Genomic DNA, 25,013 nt, shown 5'->3' on the forward strand with positions numbered 1-25,013 from the left:
ATTGTATCAGCATAGCTGTATGTCTCACTCTCTTTTCCTCGCCCTGGTGTCTCTCTCCTCGTAACCTCTGCCTTTTATTCTGTGCTACTCTTTCCTTCCTCCTGTCTCATCCTCAGATTGTTGTCACCTTCTCAGTGCCCTCTCCTTCCTTGTCGCCTCCCTCCCTCTCTCTCTCTCTATCTCTCTCTCTCTCTCACTCTCATTCTCTATCTCGGTGTGTCTGCTGTCTTGTGCGGTGCTGCAGGGCTCTCTGGCTGATGTAATTTATGCTATCTCCTTTGCTAGTGTGAGAAGAGAGCGTCCTGAAGCCAACACTCTTCATGCAGAGTGCTCCTGTGGGAGGCTGTGAGCCAGCGCCGACTGAGCCACTCTCTTTCTACCTTTCACCATCCTCCTATGCACAATGGTCATACATGTGAAAAAGACACTCAGTCTGCACAGTGGTAGGGGATAATTAAAAATGCCACAGTAGCTCTCGGCTGTTCTTCAGCAATTCTTTGGCAGTCATTACACCATAATGTCAGTTTAAGTGATCAGTCGAATCCATTAGGAGTACATGGGCGGACCAGACTTTCAGCAGCAGTAAACAATTCACACTGGTGGAAAAGATTTGGTGTTGACTGAATATGTTTATGTGTGGTTGCAGGACTGCAATCCATTTCTATGACAACAGAGAAGGCTTTTGCTGGGGAAATGAAGAGCGCATTGGAGGGTGACGCCCGGAGGACCAATCAGGTGGGAGCACTGTGGAACTCACAGCAGCTGTAGATCATTTTACTCAGGCCTCTCAATCACTCAGGGGTCTTCCGGCTTTCTGTTTGATATGCAAGGCAACTAGCCGCCTCTGCCTCTGCCAGCAACTTAACATCTTAACATCTTAGAGCAGCAGCTCACACTACATCGTGCATTTGATGATTGCTTTGCATGATCAAAGATTTTGGATTTAAATCACTTTGCAAGACAAGTACATAATGCCTCGAGACCCAGAATTCAAATCTTTAAATAAAGGACAAAGTAAAGTGATTTGAAGCTCACTTACTTAGATGAAGGATTTTCTCTCTTCCAGGTTCCTGAGGACCACGGGGAATTGGATGATAGTTCAGAGAAGACCCCCAGCAAAGCCTCCAAATCCCCCCAGAAAAGCACCAAGCGGCCCAAGACTGTCCCTGTCAAAGTCACTCTACTTGATGGCTCAGACTATGAGGCTGCAGTTGAGGTACACTGCTCATTTTTTGTCAGCAAGCATGGGGGAAAAAGCCTAGCAGTCTATAGTAAGAAACCACCCCTATCATAAGCAACAAGGAAATGCGCTCTTGGTCCCTACTCACAGTTACTTGAACGTTATTCTCTCATGTTGGACTTAGGGCAGACTGGACGCTTCAGTGACTCACTTTTGCCTCTTGAGGTACAAAGTAGTATTATGAGACAAGACCATTCAGGAAAACAAAGAAATTAAGTGTGATTGGCTCTCTGCCACCAATACAACCAATTGAGAAAAAGAATCCTTGATCTGTTCACATGCTAACATTCACTAAATCAGCGGTGCTCAAATTTCTTTCTGACATGCCCCCCTTCAAAAGCTGAAAAAAGCAGCCCTCCCCCTACGCAGCACAATAACATCAGCAAACTATTCAGTCAAGTTTTATTTCAGATTTTTCTTTTGGTTGTCCACAGTCATCCACACCCCCCCTGCAGTGGCTCTGTGCTCCCCCAGGGGGTCAATCCCTCAGTTTGAGAAACACTGCACTAAATGCATGCACAGGCCTTCTCAGTATGGAAACACAGAACGTCCGCTTACACTTAACATGGCATCTTCACATTCTTCAGCTACATAAATAAATCCCACCTCAACAGGTTTAAGTAATCAAAGGCACGTAGCGGTGGCGTGTGGTGACTTAAAAAAAATCACATTAACATACAACGACACGTTCCAGTGACAATGCACCCCAATCAGGAGGTGGCAGGAGGTGTTGGAACTTGGCTTGGGTGTTGAGAAGTTGTAGCATTTATTTACTGACAAATAGCCTAAACTGCACATACATTGCAATGCTGCCTTCACAGCTATACTGCAAACTTCTCTCTGCTCCAGACGCTTGACTCACACACTTTCTCTCTCTTTCTCACCCCCTCACTACGCACACAACCTACACATTGAGCTATCCCAAAGGAGCTACACTACTTATATAACAGTGTGCTGTCTCAGTTCTCAAACTCACTGCAGATCTTGCACAGAGAATCCAACACCTTGATTAGCAAAAAGAAAAAGATGACACACATGTTGACTGAGGTGATTAGTAAGACAACTTCAATGTGAGATGATAAATCACAGTGTAATTTGTTTGTTGACTTAATGCTTATACCTCCTAATGCTTAGGAAGAAAAGGCTGTTGAAGTAATTTTATTATGCACAAGTACAGTTTTCGCACTCATTCGAAAGCCTGAGAGGAGATGTTGGGATTTCGAAAAGAATATTTATGCTTAGCTTAGGTGGAAAGGTTGGTGTATCGATTAAAACAAAGTGCAGACTTAAGCTGCTTGCACACAAGTAAAGCAACCCTGAACTTTTCTTTTCACCTCTTGCCTAAACCAAGCAGAGTATTTCCAGTAGGTGAAAACACATTTCACACAGACAGTCTTGATTTTTGGATGTAAACTTGAGTGCTTCAAGCTTTACATCCAAATAACATGGTTTAGATATGTAGCTGGAGCCTATCCCAGCTGACTACAGGTGGGAGGCGGGATACACCCTGGACTGGTCACCAGTCAATCGCAGGGCCAACACATAAAGACAGACAACTACACATGCACACACTCAAACCTAGGAGCAATGTAGAGTAGCCAGTTAACCTAATATGCATGTTTTTGGGATTGTGGGAAGAAACCGGAGTACCACACAGGCACAGGGAGAACATGCAAACTCCGCACAGAAGAACCCAGACCAGGGTTTGAACTTAGAACATTCTTGCTGGTAAGGGACAGTGCTAACCGCTGCACCACCGTGCCGCCCAGTCAGACCTTTCCTTCTGCTTAAAGCTGCTTCCAGCTTCACAGCTAAGCACACAGCTTCTTTTCCAAAGACTTATCCTTGGGTAATTGTTTCAATTCTGCAAACATGCAGAAACATAATTAGAAAAAAAAATGACTTGAAAAGATTGTTTTGTGTGGCTGTTTCTCCACAATAAAATGCCCACATACTTAAAATTCATATCTAGCTGTGCAGGTGACAGAAAATACAGCATTTTAAGAAGCTGGCGTACATCTCGCCCATTTGAATGTAGCCCTTGACTCAGCACAGTCCACCACAGTACAGCTCAGTGGGATTTATTCTCCCTTGGTAATACATGCTACTGAGTCAGGAAATGCAGCTCGTTTGCTGTCCTCGCAGAGAGGGGGAGTGATCGGTAGAGAGAGGTGAGACAAGCTCTGCATTGTGGGGGATGGAAATCTCAGATGAGCAATCCCCATCTTCTATGAATCGTGACTCTGTAGCCTTTTTTGTTTGTAAACAGACGGGTGTAACTCGGTGAATTCCCACCGCTCTTGGTTTATCTGAATTTCACAGTAGCCTGCACGCTCATCCTGATTGAGTACTGCAGCAAATTAATTTGCTCCTGGACACGAAATGACTTCTGAGGAAGAGCAAGGGGTGTTCCACACCAGAGGGAGATCCTGTGCACGATATACAGAGCTGCCATGAAGCACATTAAAGCCAGCGCTGGAACCCCATTGGCCGCTGCTGATGATGGAGTGTGATGGGAATGATCTTGTTGGCTGCTCCACCTCATTCATGTCAACTATATTCGTTTTATGGCTTACTGCCTCTCACGTGACCTCACATATTTTACTTACAAGAGCCAACGAGTGGAGAAATATGTCAGGAGTCTTAACTGAGGCATTTCACACACACATTCTCCTTCAACTCAACCCCCGATCTGTCCTTCTGTCTTGGTTATGTGCATGCATACACGCGCACATACACATTTCTTCATGTCAGCTGGGCAGCGACACTCGAGGTATTGGGCTTTGACAGGAAATCCATGCAGTTGACAGATGAGTGCTCTTATGTTTGACCGGAGAGAAAATAGAATGAGAGAAGGGAAGAGGAGGAGGACAAGATGAAAAGAGCAGGGGGGAGGGAGGTGGCGAGTAAGACGGAGAGGAGGTGGATACCGGGAGTGTTTGTTTGTGTACCGTACGAGAGTGTATATCAATGTGTCTGCAAATGAAAAAGGCAAGTGCGGACACTGTGATGAATGCATTGAAATCATTACTTTAATTACAGTCATGATGTCCACCGAACAACTAGGCCCTGATGATAAAAACACAGGGAAGCAGCCGGAGCCTCATATTGATGTTTGGCTCACTACATTATAGATATTGATTGAGCTTAGTGCATTTAGTTTGTCCAGTCCTTTACCTAAAGCCACACTATTAAACCACGTATTCCACCACCTGCTGATCGTACTTTACTGCCTTCAAGCTCACACACAAAACTCTGGTTATTACTTATTTAAAAACCATTTTGAATGAAACATCTGGCTTTTTTTAAGCAAAGATCCAGAGGAGAACATTATACCTGTATTTCAACTACTTTAACTTTGGATTACAGAGATTTTCTCTGCAGGCCTCTGCCAATGTTAATTTTCACGGTTTATGCATTTTTGCAGGTTAGCCGCAGGACTGTACAGGTTTTGACTTTATTAGACAGACAGAGCTGTTTGGGGTTCTGCTTTCCTAAATACAGTGATGATGCTGGCCAGCCATGCTATTGAAGAGTTGCCTTGTTCAGAAACAAGTCACAGAAATAATAGAAAAGAAAAAGCTTTCATGCATTTATCCTCAATCCATCCTGTTCTGGCACTTTTGAAATGTGTTTCTTTTTAACATTAGTAGCTTGAATCTTTTATGCAAAACTTCAATATCTCTGACCCAAACCAAATCATCTCTGTAACTTGTTTCTCTGTGGTAGCGGGAGGCAGCAGAAGCAGTAAGCACACAGTAAAAAGTGGGACAACAGAGACATCTATGTATACACAGGATTAAACCTACAGTCTACAGTGCTCCACATTCTTAACTATGAAGTGCCTCCTCAAAGGAAATGATCAGCTCCATAAATGTGAGGTTCATGTGATCATGTGGTTAAGAAGGTAAAACCAAATGAAAAATTCATGACTGTGACCAAGCTCAGCCTCCTTTGAAGAAGCTTAAAGGGTGATGAAATCAGGTTATCTATATTCTGTATCATTCCCTCCCTTATAACCACACCATTTTAAAATGCAGCCCCTCTCTGCTTCCTGCCCTCTTGGAGCAGGTTGGAGTCCACAGTCAGCTGCAGACCAGAGCCTCTGAAGGTTCAGCATTTTGCTCAAGAGAACCTCAGAGCGAATACTTGTCAGTGGAAATCTGTGGTTCTTCTCTGCAAATACCAAATCATTTTACCACTACTAAATCAAATCTGAGATATTTTGGAATCTTTAGGGGCAGCTGTGGCTCAGGAGGCAGAGCGACCCGCTCAACCTGTCGAACCAGCACGGTGTGTAAGTCATGTCATGTCATCATCTGCCGCTTATCTGGGTCCAGGCCCAGGCCGCGGTGGCGACTGCAGCCCAGTCCACAACGCACCGAAGTCCTGTGGCACCTCCCACGGGTGGTGAGCCCGGTGTGTAAGTGTGTAAATGGGTGAATGAGAGGCAAATTGTTAAGTGATTTGGATAAAGCCATTATATTAATACACTATGTTAATACAGCCATTTAGTTCCCCTTTGGTGATGAGTCACACTTGGTCAACTAAAGCTATTAATAAAATGACTCTAGAACCAGAGGACATTTGGTCTATCTACATTAAAGTATTACTATTTAAATTATTATTACATTCATATGTCTTTCAACCACATGGAAGCTCTGAATGTGATGCTGCTTGTGTGAAGTACAACACTTTTATATGTTTACTTCAGCTGAGCTCTGCTTACAAAAGTGCCATGACTGTGAAATCAAGAAAAATATGTCTTGATCCAGCATCAACTTTTCACTTTAGGCTGCTGTTTTGTTAAAGGGGCATTCCGCCTATTTTAGATAGAAAGCATCATTTACATTACTCACCCTGAGTACTACCACTCAGCCTGTGAAAACAGCATTAAGTTTTCTGTGGCACGGAGCTCTCTAAAATCTTTCTACAAATTAACCCTGCTGATGTCAGGGGCATTTATCACTGAAACCTGTATTAAGCATTTCGGTAGATGTAGGTTTCAAAATTTTTTGAGTTTTACCAGTAATAGGGACTAAAAGTCTTCCATAAAAATCTTAATGGAAATACAACAGACTTTATGGAACTACAACACTAAATTGCTTCCTTAGTACTCCTTTAACTTCTAAAACGGTCCTCTGGAGGGACTGTTTGTCCAAATTTGTTGAAAGAGAACACAATTATGATATTAATTTTTTCAGGTAAATGAAATGGTACAATTTATTTATTCTTAACGTCACAAGGCTATAGCAAGGTTTTGTATAAACAGGCTAAAAACATAACTGTAAAGACTGAGGAGTGTGGCTATGAACAAAGTCGTGCTATTATATTACATAATAGAAGTTTCACCAACTCAGGCTAATTTTAAAACATCTTTACAGTTTTTGTGTAACTATATAATTCCACAGTGCTATCTTACCACTTCCGTTAGTTCAAGTGACTAAGTTCAGTAGGTTCACTTTCACTCCTCAACCAGCCATTAACCCTTTCACACACATGGGGAGAGACACTTCATCTTGTTTGGATGGGTGAGGCTACCAACAAAATGGATTTCTAGGATTACACCAAATGGCTGCTAACACAATCAGCCCACAGAACTAGTTACAGAAATGTGATTGGAGCCAATTGGAGCGACAACAAAATCTCATCAGCAGCTTCTGAATTGGTTGGCATGCTTGGGGGACCACCAGAGATGTGTGTTGCAATTTCATTTTGTTGGAAAATCGAATATTTGCGTCACTCCCCCCAAAAGATTCTCTGACTGCAGCCTGTTAATCAGCAATACTCTCTCACTACTTTGCCCACGGCAGCCTCAGTGCACCAGGATATGAACTGATATTTATTTGATTGAGAGACATGACTTCACAATGGTTAATTAATTAGCCTCTCTTAAATGTTTAAAAGGTAGGCTGACTGTACCGCCAGCTTTTCTTTCAAGGGCTGAACAAAGCTGTGTGAGGGCCTTGTAGTAACCAGAGATAGAGAAAGTGAGATGCCACGCGCACACACAGAAGGGACCTATTACTTCTGTTTCCATGGTAACAGTTGCTTGGTTGCTTTGTCGCCATAGGAGCAAGGTTTCCCTTGGAGATGAAGCTGGCGTGTGCGTGCCTGTGTGTCTGTGCATGTGTGTGGAAACAGCATTTTGCCAAGGCTGTCTGTGCAACCCACAGAGGCCGTGTATTCAGCCCTGAAGGGCTGGATAGAAAATAGGTGTGGTCTGCTGAAACGCCAGTGATGCGAAATGCAATTCTTCCCCTTATATAGGCATACAGAGCGTAGCTCCTCCTACTCAGCAGGGGGGAGGACAGAGGACAGGCTGGAAGCATCTCTCAGACCACAGTTGGGGTGGATTTTTGTCACTGATATTTTTGAGTCCTTTGTGCTGTAAAATCTTAATATGAAAAAGACGTTATTGTCTAGTGAAATAATATCCAGTTATTATTTTACAAGAGAACCAACCACTGAATTATATTATAATAATACAGTGGTTCTTTTAAGAATCACTGAGATCCCAGAGGAAACAGGTAAAATGGAAATATGGTAAGAAAGGAGGGGATGACATTCAACAAAGGTTCCTGGCAGGAATCAAACCAGCGACATTGTTGTTTTATGGTATGGGTCTTAAGCATTTTACCAGCAGATGCTACCAGCACAGTCTCACACATCTTTATTAAAGTGCATTACTGTACTTGCATTTGTTCTCTTCCTTTACATTGTGTTTTACAACCTGAACCTTCACCGTGTCACCTGCCCCACTTGCTGTGTTTTCTTATGCTGTATGTTTGCATGCATGCGTGTGTGTGTGTGTGTGTGTGTGTGTGTGTGTGTGTGTGTGTGTGTGTGTGTGTGTGTGTGTGTGTGTGTGTAACAGAAATTTGCCAAGGGCCAGACCCTGCTGGACATGGTGTGTGGCCATCTGAACCTGCTGGAGAGGGACTACTTTGGCCTGACTTTCCAGGACACAGACAACACCAAGGTCAAACACAAAAGCACTATCACACACATTACTTTGGGACATTACATTTACTTTTATTCATTCTTAGATCTGTAACAGACTTATCTGTAGCTGCCAAAATGCTGCTGCAATTAAATCCAACATAAGACACCAATTTTGCCCCCAGTTAAAAACTAGCCTGAATCAGCAGGAATGAAGTCTAGAAGTTATTACCCATAAAACAAGCTAAAGGCCATATATGTGTTGACAATGAATACACACATAGATTATTTACTGTTTTGGTTGGAGTATGCCACTGATTTCAGAGCAAATGTCAACCAGCAGCCAACCAGCCCATTTAACCAACTTGTTTTTCCAGGTGTTGTGACGCAGTGAGCCTCTGGCTGCCCTTTAAACTGTGCTTAACCACTTACAGCTTGAGAGTGGCATACATAGCCTTTGACCTTTTAAAATGTGATTAGACAGTATGGCCTTTTAAAAATGGTGCACGGGGTCTACGGTGCACCATGAAAGCTCTAGTGACATTAAACGGAGGGAGTTGGATTCAACTGGCATTTATAGCCCCAATATTGATGCTTTCAGTGTTTATAGAAGCTTTCATCCATATTCTTGTGGCATGAATATATTTGGCTCTCAATTTGGGAATAGGTTTCAAAAAGGGGAAGAGCAGCCAGCGAGGTAGAGTGCTTAAAAGGGCTCTTAAAATGTGAATATGGATGATTTTGCTGAGGTTGAATTTCTCAAAAGGGATTGTCTCTTTCTTTCTTTATCAGAATTGGTTGGATCCCTCCAAAGAGATTAAGAAGCAAATTCGGGGCAAGTGCAGCAGACACACACCCACACACATACACACACTCTCTCACACACACACAGTATTTTAATGAACAGGCAGTCCTTCATAAAACAACCTTGCTGGTGGTTTGTCCACAGTTGGTTCCTGGATTTTTGGATTTTCTGTCAAGTTCTACCCTCCAGACCCATCTGTGCTCATCGAAGACATCACCAGGTAGGCATGAATACAACAACATGGATTTCCTAACTCACATTTAAAGAATCTTAATTTGTTGTGGTTGTCTTAAACTAATATACATATTTGTCCAGGGGATATATTTTCATTTTGGCAGAATTTATAGAAAGAACATAAAAACCAAGACCAGTGGGGGGGGGGGGGGGGGACAAAAATCTAAAATAATGTGGTTGCATAAATGTAATACTTTGTTGAAGCACCTTTTGATTTAATTACAGCACTCAGTCTTTTTGGGTAGGAGTCTATCAGCATGGCACATCTTGACAATATTTGCCCACTCTTCTCTACAAAAACGCACAGCCCTTGTCAGATTACCCCACAGATTCTCAATCGGATTCAGGTCTGGGCTCTGGCTGGGCCATTCCAAAACTTTAATCTTCTTCTGGTGAAGCCATTCTTTTGTTGATCTGCATGTATGCTTTGGGTTGTTGTCATGCTGAAAAGATGAAGTTCCTCTTCATCTTCAGCTTTCTAGCAGAAGCCTGAAGGTTTTGTGCCAACACTGACTGGTATTTAGCACTGTTCATAATTCCCTCCACCTTGACTAAAGCCCCTGTTCCAGCTGAAGAAAAACAGCCCCTAAGCATGATGTTGCCATCACCATGCTTCACTGTGGGTATGGTGCTTTCTTGGTGATGTGCAGAGTTGTTTTTGTGCCAAACATACCTTTTGGAATTATGGCCAAAAAGTTCAACCTTGGTTTCATCAGACCAAAACACATTTTACCACATGCTTTCAGGAGACTTCAAATGTGTTTTTGCAGAATTTAGCCTGGCTTGGATGTTTTTCTACGTAAGAAAAGGCTTTCATCTTGCAACCCACCCCATAACCCAGACATATGAAGAATATGGGAGATTGTTGTCACATGTACAACACAGTACTTGTCAAAAAATTCCTGCAGCTCCTTTAATGTTGCTGTAGGCCTCTTGACAGCCTCCCTGACCAGTTATCTTCTCATCTTTTCATAAACTTTGGAGGGATGTTCAGTTCTTGGTAATGTCACTGTTGCCCCATATTTTCTCCACTTGAGTTCCATGATATATCTAATGCCTTGGAAATTCTTTTGTACCCTTCTCCTGACTGATAGCTTTTTAATAATGACATCCCTCTGATGCTTTGGAAACTCTCTGCGGACCATGGCTTTTGCTGTAAGATGCGACTAAATAAATGTCAGGAGAAGCCTACTAGAACAGCTGAACTTTATTTGGGGCTAATCAGAGGCACTTTAATTGATGGCAGGTGTGTACTGACTCCTGTTTAACATGAGTTTGAATGTGATTGGTTAATTCTGAACACAGCCACATGCCCAGTTAAAAGAGGGTGTGCACACTTAAGCAAGCACATTATTTTAGTTTTTTATTTATTTTATTAAAAAAAAAAAAAAAAATTTCAGTTTGTTTTTCAGTTGAGATATACAGTACAGGTTATAGGTCACATTAAAGGTGGAAAACATTGTAAAATGATTTATCTTGGGTTTTTTTTACATCATTTATCTTTTTTTTTACATCAGAAAAACCATTTTAACAGGGGTGTGTAGACTTTTTATATCCACTGTATGTACTTTGTGTACTTCACACAGATATAAAAGGACATGTTATATTTTTAGGCTCTGGTCAAAAGCTGTGTCCTACATTCATTGTTTAGTTGACTAACAGACAGGAAACTGACTCAATCAATACATAAAAACTTGAGGATAATGACTATACCCAGCTGTACTGTGACTTTTTTTTTGTGCTGGGGAGAAAATAAACAGACCAGGGCCAAGTATGAAGAAATACATCTTAACAATTTTTACACAGAAATAAACATGACTAAGAGCCTATGACTGGTCATGCTTGCAGCTTTGTGAGCCTGCACATAGACACAGCCATGTGCTGAGCTAAACGCTAGTGTCAGCCTGCTAACACACTCACAGTGACAATGCCAAAGTGCTGATGTTTAGTTGGTTAAGTGTTTACCATGTTCTCCATCATGGTTTAACATGTCAGTATGCTAACTTTTGCTGATTAGCACTACCCACAGTTGAGGCTGATTGGTGGACCGGCTCACAGACACATGGACAGATCAATGCTGCTAGCATAGCGAATGACTTCATCAAATAAGGATTGAGATTGAGATCAATTGAAACATTACAGCTGTTTCCTTATAATAGAGACACATAACTCTTGATGACAAGTGTTAGCAGCATTTGTGTGTTTCTTCAGGTACTACCTGTGCCTGCAGCTGAGAGACGACATCCTGTCTGGTCGTTTACCCTGCTCGTTTGTTACCCACGCTCTTCTGGGCTCCTACACTGTCCAGGCTGAACTGGGTGACTATGAGCCTGAGGAACATGGCCCCGACTATGTGAGCGATTTCCGTTTCGCCCCCAACCAGACACGAGAACTAGAGGAGAGAGTGATGGAGCTTCACCGCAACTACAGGTCAGAGAAAATATGGCTTTGTTAATTAAATTGAATGCCATGAGGATAATTAATGAGAGCTTTTCTTTTTGATTTGTGGGATGAATATGAAATAAGTGATGAATCGTGGCATTTGTGTCGTAGGGGAATGAGTCCAGCAGAGGCAGAGGTGAACTTTCTAGAAAATGCCAAGAAGCTGTCGATGTATGGAGTAGACCTACATCATGCTAAGGTATGGAGATAATACTTATCTACTTTATCTGCTGACACACTTTTATATGAGGTTTCTGATGCTCTATGCCTGTGTTCACCAGGATTCCGAAGGAATTGACATTATGCTTGGAGTGAGCGCCAACGGTCTGCTCATCTACCGAGACCGCCTCAGGATCAACCGGTTCGCCTGGCCAAAAATCCTCAAGATCTCCTACAAAAGAAGCAACTTCTACATCAAGATCCGCCCCGGAGAGGTAAATCTATAACTATCTTGTCTTTTTCATCTTGCATGACTTAGTAGTTCACTGCGCAATCATTGCATGCACAACCCCACCAGAACAGCTCATGACAGTCACTCTGGCAAAGCCGAGGCAAGTAGAGGGTAGGATCATTTGGTAAACAGCCAGCTCCACATTTCTATTTCATGGTTTCACAGTTGTTAAAATTACATCATTGTCTCTCTTGACTTGTCCCAAGCAGCATAAATAGTTCATTTCATGGTTTGATAAAAGAGTTATTTCAAAGATTTATCTGCTGCACCCCATGTGACAACTGAGGAGGAGTATTTTTTCAGACATTATTTATAGCCCTCAGAGTTACTGTTCTTAAATATTAGGCTGATAGGTCATGTTTTTATTCTTCTCCTTCTTCTCTCAGCCTCTATGGTGACTTTTAAGCCTGATTAACCAGTCATGAGGATTTGCACTTTCATCAAGGATTTTACTTGCAAGTGTTAGAGCCACGTTATGCTCGCTCTGGTTTTCAACTCTCAAAAATTATTATGATTTGCTGTTTTTTTTTTCTCCATTCTTTGGCCTTCAGGGTATGTGGAATGTGTTTTATATCCACTGTTAAACTGGCACTGACATCTTCATAGTGAATACCACGACCATTCTGCGTATAGACTTTGTTCTGCAGATCTATCCTCTTAAGTCAGCTGTCACTTCAAATTTGCCTGGAGGGACGTCATTTTGTTTTAAAGCCCTTTTATTCTAAACTGTCCCCACAGAATTTTTTTTGTGTGGAACAAAAGTTGGCTTTCTCTTGTGAACGGACAACTCCTCATGTTTAAAGACCTGTTATATTGCTAATAACCTATTGATTTGAAAGTGTTTTCTTCTGTTCACACCACTGAACATCTGATGGAGTGAGTGCATGAATGGCTAATTTGTAGGTTGGTTAGAGGTGGAAAATCCACCTGACATGGCAGACGCGAGAATATATTTCTACAAGTAAACAGAAAAACAACATTGATCTTTCCATTGTTGCAGAGTAAACACAATTCACCCTTCCACCACTCCTCCATGTTTCCCCACACTCACTCCCTTCACTCTCCTTTTCTACTTCACCTAACTTCCTCCTCCTCCACCACCTCCACTCCTTTCCTTCACCGCTCAGTATGAACAGTTTGAGAGCACCATAGGCTTCAAGCTGCCCAACCATCGGGCCTCAAAGCGATTGTGGAAGGTCTGCATTGAGCACCACACCTTCTTCAGGTAGGACCTGATACTCACAAATACACAGACAGACAGACAGACACACCCTTTCTGCATTGTAGATGTATAACCCTGCATGAACTGTTGGTGCAGTAGAGCTATCCATCAAGTGAAACTCATTTAACAAATGTGTTGATCCCTTAACTTTTCATGGTAACACTTTTTTTATGGGTCCCATAGTTCTGTTTAATTTACTTGAAATGAACTGAAATGTAACCGTAAATTTACAACAAGGTCACTGAAGGTAATTTGCTAGTAATTGTAAGGAAAACAGCAACAGTAATCAGTTGGTACATTTCTAAATAATTAATTAATTTGAGTTCATTAGAGAAGCCTTTAGTCAGTACACAGTTGGCTACATGAACATGCACAAATGTGAAATTTGTCTACAGGCAAACATGCAATTCAACACCCATCTAGTATGAAGCTTCCAGTAATAAATGATTGTTTCCTTGGGTTTAAATCAACAACATCTGCCTGCAACCATACATCTCATCTGTCTGTACAAAAAATTAAGTGTCAAAATGACATGTTGTTGTTTTATGTAGCCACACTATTTCTTGGCTAGGCACATCATCTTCCTGTGGTCTCCACTGGCTACCAGGGAACCCCACAGTGATGAGAACATGGTGCTGGGTGGGGGGGGGGGGGGGGGGGGGGGGGGGTTGTTTGTCACCTGTGGACAGAGCCTGGCTAGCTGTTTACCCCGTTTTCAGTAACACAAACTGAACCTTCCTGCAGGTTGGTTTCTCCAGAGCCACCTCCCAAGGGATTCCTAGTGATTGGCTCCAAGTTCCGTTACAGTGGGCGAACCCAAGCTCAGACCAGACAGGCCAGTGCTCTGATTGACAGGCCTGCCCCACAGTTCGATCGGTCCGTTAGCAAGAGGTACATGCTGCCTCGAAGCATTGATGGAGGTGAGTACCCTGGATATGTCTACCCTGAAGTTCACTCATGTTTCCTGGATTATGCTGTGGGAAGCAATAACCAGGCTCCAGCCCCTCAGGTTTAGAAAATGGGTTGATGGATTGGTAGCAATATAGGTTTAACCTCCCCTCTCACACAGTGTAAATATTTCAGCAACTGGGCTTTTTTGAATTTTGTGTTATGGCCCTCAAAGTGAAGAATGCCAATGAAATCTCTGAGAACAGAAATTAGGGCAGTTTTTAACTTGCTGTCACCCAATAAGACCTGATTAGATGATTTTACCATGCAAAGCTTATTGAGATATGTGGCTCTGTTTTACAGTAGATTATGTTGTGTAAAAGTCCATATGATTGATAGTTACCCTCCCCTTATCACTTTACCAGCCTCAGCTCTCGGCGACAGCATGGACCAGCTGTCCCAGCGAAGCTCCAGCGAACGCACACAGTTCATGTCCAGAGAAGACCTGGACCAAGAAGGCAGCCTGGACCTGGACCACGATCAGTATCAATATCAATATCAATATCAGGACCAAGACCAGGACCAGTACACAGATCAAGAGCTGGAGCAGCATGAAAGCCAAGATCAGAAGCTGACAAGGGGCGCCAACATCTCAACACCCACCAAGACTTTAGAGCTCAAGGTACAAGAGAAGAGCTGAAACTTGTGCATTTTAGTACTCACAATCAATTACATGTCACTATTTAGAAGAGGGGAGCTTTCACTGAGCCCTGTCAGTCAGGAGTGTAAATGAAATCACCACATAAAATATTACAAGTGTGAAAACTAAGTCACAGTTTTCTGAGGACAGTACAGAGGAACATGTAAAAGCAGTTCTTTTGGCTCATTTGAAAAAGTACATAGCACTTGCTGGGCCCCGAGTCAGAAGTATCCCCCATGAACTTTTGACGAAAACTCCTCATCCTTATCTCTCACATTCCTTTTCATTTAAGACAGTAATCAACATCTCCGTTTTTTTTCTCTCCTTGGCCTAATCTCTCCAAGTCCTATAAGTCATCTCAGTATGAGTCCTCTACTCACTATTTCTTAAATCACCTCCCAAAGTCTAATTTGACCTCTTTGCTGCAGGTGTTATTTTTTTTAACCCTATCATCCTGCCTCTAACAGTTCTTCTCGCTTCTTCCCGCTGCTGTAACGTTAACTCTCTTTGCTAACCTCTGCCTTCTCTCTCTGACATCTCTGTCCTCCACCTCGTCATCTCCTGCAGAGTGAAGAGGCAGGCTCGCCTTTAGACTCAAAGGCAGAGGTATTTTGGCCTTGGACCTTAGTGTCTGTCTGTGTGGTTTCAGTGATTGTAGGTCATGCACCCGTACTCTGTGTTTGTTAAGCATGACTTGTCCTTTTTTTTTTTTTTTTTGATTGTTTGTCTCTGGAGTGGATGTTATGTCTTTTCAAGCCATAATCTCCAGGATTCCACTGAGTATAGTCCGTGGAAAGCATGAATTGATCCTCAGATGAATAGACACAAAATATTTAATATGCATTTATTCAGGCTTTTCCTTTTCCTGCCCACTGCCCACTGGGAAATAGTTTCTGTGGGAATTCATATTAGATTTTCTTTGTAGACATTTAGATCTTATCCACAGTTACTTAAACAGTTCAGCTCCAGTGGAGAAAGTTCCTTTTTTTTTTTCCTGAATGCTTTCTTCTTGAACAGTGTCCCTGTGTGAAATTAGAGGGATTGATCGTTAATCATAAACAGATGGCCCTTAAGCACCGTGAATGATTCAGTGAATCAGTGTTGTTAAAAATTCTCCTAGTGCTCCTGCATTCTAAGATGCAGAAAAATCTCATTACTTGATAATTAACTGAGTTAATTAATAATTATTAGTCATTGTTTTGTTATATTTGCTGTGAAGATACACAAATTCATTTTATTCTTTACTGATATGGTAAAGATTTTTCCTGTGTATCTTGTCCATATTATTCCTGTGCAGGTGTGTGTGGTAGTATTATTAAGCACTGTAGGAAATGTTGGCATTGCATTAGTCACTAAAGGATCTGTTCATTTGTGGTTTTGGAATGTCTTGTCACCAAGTCTTTGGATGAAGAAGTACGGGAATAATCCCCCCTCTCCAAGCACTTAAAGCAACACTATGTAGCTTTTGCTAAACAGCAGCAACGGTGACCTCTGCAGCCACAAGTCATAATTACAGGACGCTAAACAGAAGTGGTAACTACAGGACACCAAACAAGCGCTGCAATGATTCAGTAAACCTTGCTAACCTTGCTCTGAGTAACATCTGACAAATTCATAAAATTAGGCGCATCACTGCCACATACACGATACAATCATTCTACATAATGGGTCTGGCTCTCTCCAACCTTGCTCCTCTCATGCTCAGCTGGTTAGCTGCTCAACCACAAAATCATTGTGATTGGCTGCTCCACCCAAATGTGCATTGCAATGATTTGCTGTTGTATGTTCCTTCGATCAAAAATCACAAATTTTTACATTGGAGGAAGCCAAGACGAAAAGCTAGTTTGAGAAAAGACGTGTGGCATGAGATCTGTGTCAGTTACATGAGTCTCATGCTCAGCGCGTGGGATTTGGCAGCTCTGGCTAATCTGACTGAAATGAAATCATCTGAATCCAAAATTATATTGTGTGCAAAAAATGTAGATGCTAGGAGTTAAGTCTCTCCACCTCTACCATGATGTCTGTACTTAGAATACCAAGTTAGCTTCCTTTTACAGCTAGCTGAGGATCCATAGTTGGCAGTGTGAGACATAGTGCCAACAAGCTAGAGATTATACCCACTCAAGTTACAAAGAGCAAGAAAAGCCATTCTCCCTAATACAAGTCAGTGTACCATCAAAATGACTTGGAAGCTGTTGTTTTAAGGCAAAATAGTTGCACAGTGTTGCTTTAAGTTCAGTCAATACATGACTGCATTAATTATCAGCTGGCTGACACTGAAATGGACTGCCCCTGCCTTCTTGGCAGAACATTAAATGGCTTAAGAACCTTAGTCCAAAGCCCCAGTGGCGTGAACTGTTTGTGTTTATCTGTCCATCTGGCCGCCTGCCTTTTAGACTCACCTGCAACACTTTACCTCTTTGTCTCTGCACGCGTCTGTTCTCCACCCCACCCCCACCCAAATTCCTAAATCCTTCGACCTCCTGCTTTGCTCAAAACCCTTCACTTCATCTCACTTGCCCCACCTCGGGCTCCCTCATCTGTCGGACAAGAATCTGGCCACCCCTCGGCCCAAACAGGAGGTACTGCTTGCCTTCTCTTTTTGGCATGTGCTGTGTGTGACCCCTACCAGGTGTGCTGTGCTTTCTTATTCATATCTGTGCCTGTCAATTACTGTAAAAGCACAGTATAGAGCAACAGCAGTGGAATTCATGTTAAAACATTCAGCTATTTTTTTCCTACAGCACCACTTTCTTTGTATTTCTATAGTGTCATATTTGTGCATGTCAGTTTCATATTTTCTGAGCACTGTTACCAGTTAAAAACAAAGTGCAAATGGTTACTTATGATAATCAAAGATTTTTGGGGGGTTTAATAGTTTGTCTTTAATTTAACTTTCCTGGATCTCTTCTTGATTAAAATGCTGCAAACTAGCAGAAAAATGTTGATAACACTTATGATCTGAGTGAACTATAACGAGGTCTATATCTGTTTCTGGTTGTCATTAAGACTTCTTTTGTTCAACTGCATGATGGTGCAGCATTATTAATTTGCAACATAAATAATCCTACAGCACACTTATAAAGCAGAAAACAGACAATCATGGACCACACCCACATCAGAGCAGATTTAGAAAACTTAATAATTTTTTTTCCATTGTAGAAAAGACTGTAACCATCTGATAGATTTAGAACTAGGATTTTAACTGATGTTAATTTGTGTGTCTGATTTTTCCCTCACGTTATGAACAGCAGTTCTTGGACAAACCAGAAGATGTTCTACAAAAGCACCAGGCCAGCATCAATGAGCTGAAGATGGCTTTGAAGCAACCAAACAGCAAGATGGCCCAGAGGGAGAAACGCCTCTCCTCGGCTACTCCTCCTGGTGGAACCCCTGAGCGGAAATCAGTAAGCACAAAATCCTGTTCCCACAAACTTACTGAACTTCCATCAGTTAGTCAGTATTTTTTTTAAATGTTGTATTTGTCACTCTTTTCCCCTTCATGTCTACTTTTAACATTCTCTGTCAAAGATTTTGATCCCACTGAGCCAAAACACAGAAAGTTGGGATAAAGCCCTGATTTACAGTATTAATGTGGGGTAGCTGTCATTTCACAAATGGAAGAGCAGTGTATCTAGCTAGGCTAATGCAACTGTCTACTCTATGTCAACATAGGCGACCGGTGATGGCAAATTGATTGACAAGCAGGATTCTTATGAAGGAGCGCTGGATACTTACTCTAAAGTGGAAAAGAGTAAGACCTCTTCTATGGGTAGAAACACGTTTGCGGTGACATCTTGGACTGAAGCAAATATGAACAATGGTCAAACACCCTGGGACTCTTTGAGAACTGGACCCGGAATATCTCCCAAACAGGAAACAAACTTTACAGCAACAGGACTGACAGATGTAAACCCCATGGACAACACCTTAGCAACTGGCAGGCATTATGACTCTGTATTAGCAAGGAATACCATTCAAGAAAATGGATATGAATCTCCACCGGACAAACAGAGGAGTGCAATGAACAACACAGATGTGAGGTATTGGCAGTATGAGCACAACATTCATCGAGAGAGACCAAAGAACTTTGAAACTCCGGTTGCAGTGGATTCTTATCCAGAGGGCAAGGGGGCCAGAATTGAGAGTGACACGAGGCCTTCTGAGACCTGGAAAATAAAAGACCCGAGCCCCATGGGAGCGAAAGATTGCAAGAAAACTGGGAACTCACACTCAGAAGTCACCAAAATAGTTCCTCTCAAGCCACAGCGATCAAAGAAGTCTTTGAATAAAGAGAACAAAGGTGTTGTAAACCCTCAAGCTCAAAGCCAGTCTGATAGAGGTGTCTTTGCGGCTGGAGATGTACAGATGACAAAATCAAAAGATGGATCCTGCGAGGCAAGAAGGCGACCAGATGACAATACGGCACTGAAATCTGCAACAGATGTTGTCAAGGAAAACACAACAGCCACCAGATACCACAGCGAAGCCGCAATGTCATATCAGCAGCAAACTCAACTACATCAGCAGATAAAGAGCGAGTTGTTTGGACAACAGGAGCTCAGAGACCACAGGGACACAACAGGGCAAAGTCAGTGGACAAGGGGAGGGGGCATGCAACAGGAAGATCATTTTCAAAACAACTCTGAGTTTAAAGAAAATCTATTTTCTAGCTCCAAATTTCCAACAGCTCCCCCTCGAACTCTCCCTCTGAAAACACAGTGGTCCCGAGACAGACAGAGCAACATGGACAGCAGCCACATCCACTACAGGACATCCAGCCAAGAAACAGCCAAGAGGAAGCAAGCGGTAAAAAAAACCCAAAAACGATCTGCCTCCCCCTGTTTGTCAATCATCGGAAAGTAAAACATTGCATGAGCTTCAGGCGATGTCGTGCAAATCTTGTTTTTACCATCTAAAAACAAAACCAAAAAAAAAAAAAAAAAAATCACACATATACGTCAGAACTCATGTGGCTGTGTATGAGAACGCAAAAGTCCACGTTCCTCCGCATCGCATCATTGACCGACTCAGTTCACGTCCATGGCCCAGGGAGCTCTTTGCTTTCCCTTGTTCCCTTCCGCAAAGCTTGACATCTTGCTTGGCCATTTCAGAACCCTGCGGGCCTTTAAGCAAAGTTCCCATTGCTTAAGCTTCAGGTGTCCCTTATATCCCACCTTAACTTGTCACGTTAACACCTGGTCTCTCCTTCCAACATCCTCACAGAATGAAGGTGGCTGCTGTTGCAAGGAGCACAAGACCTTTCCACCATTTTTTCTTTTTAATTTAAATCCTTTTTTTTATATATGTCTGAGAAGGGCATTTGAACCAAATGTTCTGCCTTGGCACCTCTGTAGCAATAGCATAAAAATGAAAAAGGCGATTAGATGTAATCACAGGCTGCAGAGCTGCCAAACCTCTTCAGGGCTTAGGCATTCATATGCCACATTTACGAATATGAATACCTTTTTCCTGAAAGGGATTTTGAAAAATCTAACCTTTCAGTGCATGGCATTACCATTGCACTTGCAGTCATTTTTAATGATGTCAACCGGTAAAATATACCCTATGTGCATGCTTCTAACAGTAGCCTTAGGAGCCTTATAGTCTATGGGAATTCTCCTATGTGTGTTTATGGTGCAAGTTTAATATAACCCCTACAGTTGATGGAGGAATTAAGTGTTTATATTTTCTAAATAATAATAAATAATGCAATTAAAGCCATTAGTTGAAACTAAACTGGGAGAAGAGAACATGGCAAATATGGTTTCTATAAATATAACAATTAAAGCTTTAATCAGCCGTGTGGTCGCTGCTGGAAACAAAACAACATGTCAGTGCAGTGATAAGGAAAACCTCTTACCTCTGCTTCTGCTCTTTTTTTTTATGATGCAATTACGCACATTAGCAATAGTATAGATGGGTCTGATGGTTTGTGCCTGTCATTTCTTTGAATCGATACATGCTTTATTAGTTTTACATTAACCTTTTCTTGTTGTTTGTTTCTCTTCCATAGGAGACACCGCCCACACCTGCTATTCATGAGGAGCCTCTCAGCGAAGCCTCAGTGAGTCATCCCTCAGCTCCACCAGACTTCTGTTTGTTTTTTTGGGCTTTTTAGCCACTATTTTTGGAAATGAGTAAACAAACTGCACTTAGTTGTTTAACACGTTCTTCTTCAAGATGTTTTCATTTGTATGTTTGTTTTTATATGCAAAAATGTGTAAATGATCTCTCTAGTCTGGTTTCCCTAAAAACATAGTCTGTAAATTTAGCGCTAAAGGGGAAGCCCCACTACCAAAACTCACAATACAGGAGTTTAAAGTGCAATAGACAAGGACTATATCTGATTTATGATGATTTCTGATGCAGTTAAATATTTTGTTTATATCAGTAATTATTGGAAAACAGGCCTAGATTTTTAAATTTTGATTAGTAAAGAAACATAAAAATGCTGTTTGCTTATGTTCTGTTATTATACTCATAAGCTCATGCTCATACTCATAAGCAAATGTCCCTGTATGAAATTCTGATTGGGTGTTAAATTGCATTTTATTAATGCATTAGCTGTCCTTTCTGCAGAGGGAACCATGGGAAAGACGCCTGGGCTCTGTATCAGAGGATGACCAGGACCACGAGATCCTGTACCTGAGGGAAACCCACCTGGGCATCGAACGCAAATGTTCCAGCATCACAGTCAGCTCCACGTCCAGCTTGGAGGCCGAAGTGGACTTCACCGTCCTCACAGACCTGCACACGGGCATGGAAGAGTTCTCCAGGGGCATGTCAGAGCTGGGAGAAAGGGATCTGTCGCCTGACGGGGGTCTGTGCTTAGGCATCGACTTACTTCAGCAGCAGGGCCCCTCGGAACCACCTCCTCCGTTAGTATCGGCTCCTCCTCTGTCCAGGGGAGCCAGCAGCAGCCCTCCGGCCAAGCAAGTCCAAGCTGAAGAAGTCCGACCAGAGGTCAAACGGCATGATGTCCAGGTAGAACAATGTTTTCATCTCAAGTGTGTTTGCAGCACTTAGAGCAGAGGTGTCCAAACTGTTCCACAAAGGGCCGTGTGGCTGCAGGTTTTTGTTCTACACCAAGCAGCAGCACACCAGACTTGACTCATTTAATCAACTGATTTCAGTCTTCAGACAGCTGATTGGTCAAACTGTGTGCTCTTCATTGGTTGGAACAAAAACCTGCAGCCACACCGGCCCTTTGTGGAACAGTTTGGACACCCCTGACTTAGAGGCTTCTGCTCCTTTTGTTTGAGTTGTTCAGGCAGGTGAGAAGAACTGTGCTATTTATAGGCAACTGAAAATATAAATCTTGGTTCTCTTTCAATCAAACCTCAGTGTAGGTGAATATGAATGTACCACAGAATGGCTGGAAATCATGAATTTTCTTTAACAGTAAGCACATGAAAAATAAAAGCAAAAACAAAAACAAAGTGGGACTAAATTCCCATCTTCCCCCCAACACCCCCCACCTTTTAACGCCACCATCACACCCTCTTAGTTGCTACCCAAGATTCCTGCAAAGCGTGACGACAGGCCCCCAAAGCGAGCTGTTGACGAGTTTTATTTACAAGCTCTAGTTTTCACGTGCTGTTGTTGGTCAATGTGAACATGAATGAAACATACAAAAACAGAGCAGTGACAATATTTCCACTCTGGTTCAAATAAAAATAAATAAATAATTTAAAAGAATGCGGTGTATTCACATCTGAATTGTCACTGTATATACAGAATATTGATGCTTCTGCTACACTGAAATGAACAAAAGACAAAAGACACAGTCAGTGGCTTTAATCAAACATGCAGATGGGGAACATGTTTAGATTTTAATGCTCTTTATTAAGCAAAACTGAAGGATACAGAAGAAAGAACTTTCCACCTTTCCTCTTTCCTGTTTTTATTTCCTCTTTGTCTTACATCTGAGATAAAAGCATCTCTCTTAAGCACAGAGCCTGAAACATAATGCCAATCTGTATCCTTAGGTTTTTCCAGCTTTACCTTTTTGAACCTTTTCTGAACTAAAAGGCAGGGCATGTGTTCAAACTAAAACTTTTTTTGTTTCTTCTCTCAAGCCTGTAGTTCCCAAAAAACCAAAGAGGTCAGTGCCAGTGTCATCGTCAGTGGACAGAGAGCAGTCGCACAGAGAGGCCAGTCGCGCTCCTGCCGTCACACCTCTGAGCAGGGAGGCCAGCGATGTCATGCCCACGCCGGCGGTAAGGAAGACAGACGTCAGGACGGAGACTCAGCCCAACGGGTCAGAGGTCACCACAACCATCGTGGAGTTCACAGATCAGGTTAATTGCATATTTAATTAGAAGGAGAACATTTGTAGGACACTGGAACTGAAAACAGTCACTACGCTGCGATGAAGCTGCGTGTCAGTTGTTCTGAATTAAAATGAGTCACATAATGAATTTGTCTGTTTCAGGATCACGGTATCTCTGGCCTAAGTGAGGTTTCATACTCTACGAGGCAGAGTGTATCCCCTGTGAGTACAAAGAGAAGGACCTCTCCAATTTTAACTCAACCTGCAGCAGACTCAGTCCTGCTCTCCAGAGTTTAAGCCTACTTACAAAGACCAAATGAATATGTGACTGACTGGATCTTTTAAAATATCACAAAAAGAATCAGTTTGTCTTATCTGTAAAGATGAGTGCACACACACACACACACACACACACATATATATATATATATGTTAAGCACTGTATACACACGTGTGTGTTTGTGTTTACAGTATTTGCCTGATGCTGCTGGCTGTTTCTTTCTCAGGTGCACATGGGTAGCCTTGGACGAGAGGCGTCGGGGTCGCCCATCCTGGTCACTGAAAATGTTACCTCGGCAACCACTCATGTCACCAAGGTAGAGGAGTTTAAATAAAACTTACAAACCATAGAATTTGATGTATAACGATGATAAAGTGATTTTTTGCAGCATGATGAGGTGCAGCTCATCTCCTCTGTCTGAATTCTCACCTGTGGGACTTGTGTTTTGGTCTGTGCTGGATTCAGTCTTCCAACAACTTGACCAATTATATACTGTTTAAAAGCTCAAATTCTGCTGATTCTGTCCTTACTGAACATTTCAGGAACAGCTGTTGACCCAGAATTGGTTCAGACCTGTGCTTATGGCTCCAAAGAGTTTTCCATACAAATGATATTTTCACAAGCACATGGTCCTTTTTATTGCTAAAAAACACAGTCAAGGCAAAAATACTTAGATTTCTGTCATGTTAGTGAATCTATTTACTTTGCTTCAGTATCTTTTATCCTCATTCAGAGAAAAGAAAAGAAAAACTCTTCTGTGTTGCAGACGGTGAAAGGAGGATATTCAGAGACCAGGATCGAGAAGAGGATCATAATCACAGGAGACGATGATGTAGACCAAGAACAAGTGAGCTGAAGTGGACAAATAAAATGTGGATGAAACAGTGAAATCAAAAGAACCCTGTGTACAGGAAGTCAGCGGTTATTGGTTTTGCTTTTTTAGTGGCTGAATCTTTGTAGATAAGAAATATGTTTCTACAAATGATGGTGTATTATTTTGGTTATGGAAGGATTTAGAATCTGTTTTATCTGAACCTTTAACATCTTTAAATTTAGACACTGATATAACAAGAATCAGGGTTTAAGCCTTGGATTCTTGCACTCAGTATATCTTGTATATATTATATATTTTTTTCTTGGAAAAGTATTTAAATTTTCAAATGTTTATTGATCCTTTAATGCTTTACTAGCATAAAAAAGTCTCAAATTTGAACTGGGACTCAAAAACACAGAAATAAAAAAAAAAAACTAACAGAAATCTTTAGAAAAGTTGTATGAAGTGCTCAAACGTTTAAACACACTCTTCACTCTTTGCTTGCAGGCTCTGGCTATTGCAATACAGGAAGCCAAGCAGCAGCATCCAGACATGCAGGTGACCAAGGCAGTTGTTGTCAGGGAAACAGAATCGTCCACTGAGGACCGACACGGTGCATCAGAGGTACAGGTGTCATCTTGACTCCAAACGATAATATCTGGTCAAGATTTAGCCTTCAAGTTGACTATCTCTTCTTCTTCTTTTTTTTTTTTTTTTTTT

The 25,013-nt window shown here is 42.0% G+C and overlaps 1 protein-coding gene across 1 annotated transcript; it reads left to right on the plus strand.

Annotated features, from left to right (window-relative positions):
* Positions 1 to 663: 663 nt before the first annotated feature.
* Positions 664 to 24,935, plus strand: si:dkey-178k16.1 (band 4.1-like protein 1). Its single transcript, XM_041052386.1, has 22 exons — positions 664 to 735; positions 1,067 to 1,216; positions 8,118 to 8,222; positions 8,975 to 9,017; positions 9,132 to 9,207; positions 11,433 to 11,651; positions 11,775 to 11,862; positions 11,945 to 12,097; positions 13,242 to 13,339; positions 14,081 to 14,256; positions 14,650 to 14,906; positions 15,492 to 15,530; positions 17,477 to 17,506; positions 18,176 to 18,331; positions 18,600 to 19,733; positions 20,941 to 20,991; positions 21,507 to 21,911; positions 23,006 to 23,227; positions 23,362 to 23,475; positions 23,706 to 23,795; positions 24,246 to 24,326; positions 24,801 to 24,935. The coding sequence occupies exons 1-22, from the start codon at positions 664 to 666 to the stop codon at positions 24,933 to 24,935; spliced, it is 3,894 nt and encodes a 1,297-aa protein (XP_040908320.1).
* Positions 24,936 to 25,013: the final 78 nt, after the last annotated feature.

This window comes from Toxotes jaculatrix, chromosome 2, assembly GCF_017976425.1.
Source record: "Toxotes jaculatrix isolate fToxJac2 chromosome 2, fToxJac2.pri, whole genome shotgun sequence".
In the NCBI taxonomy this organism is placed as follows: Eukaryota; Metazoa; Chordata; class Actinopteri; family Toxotidae; genus Toxotes; species Toxotes jaculatrix.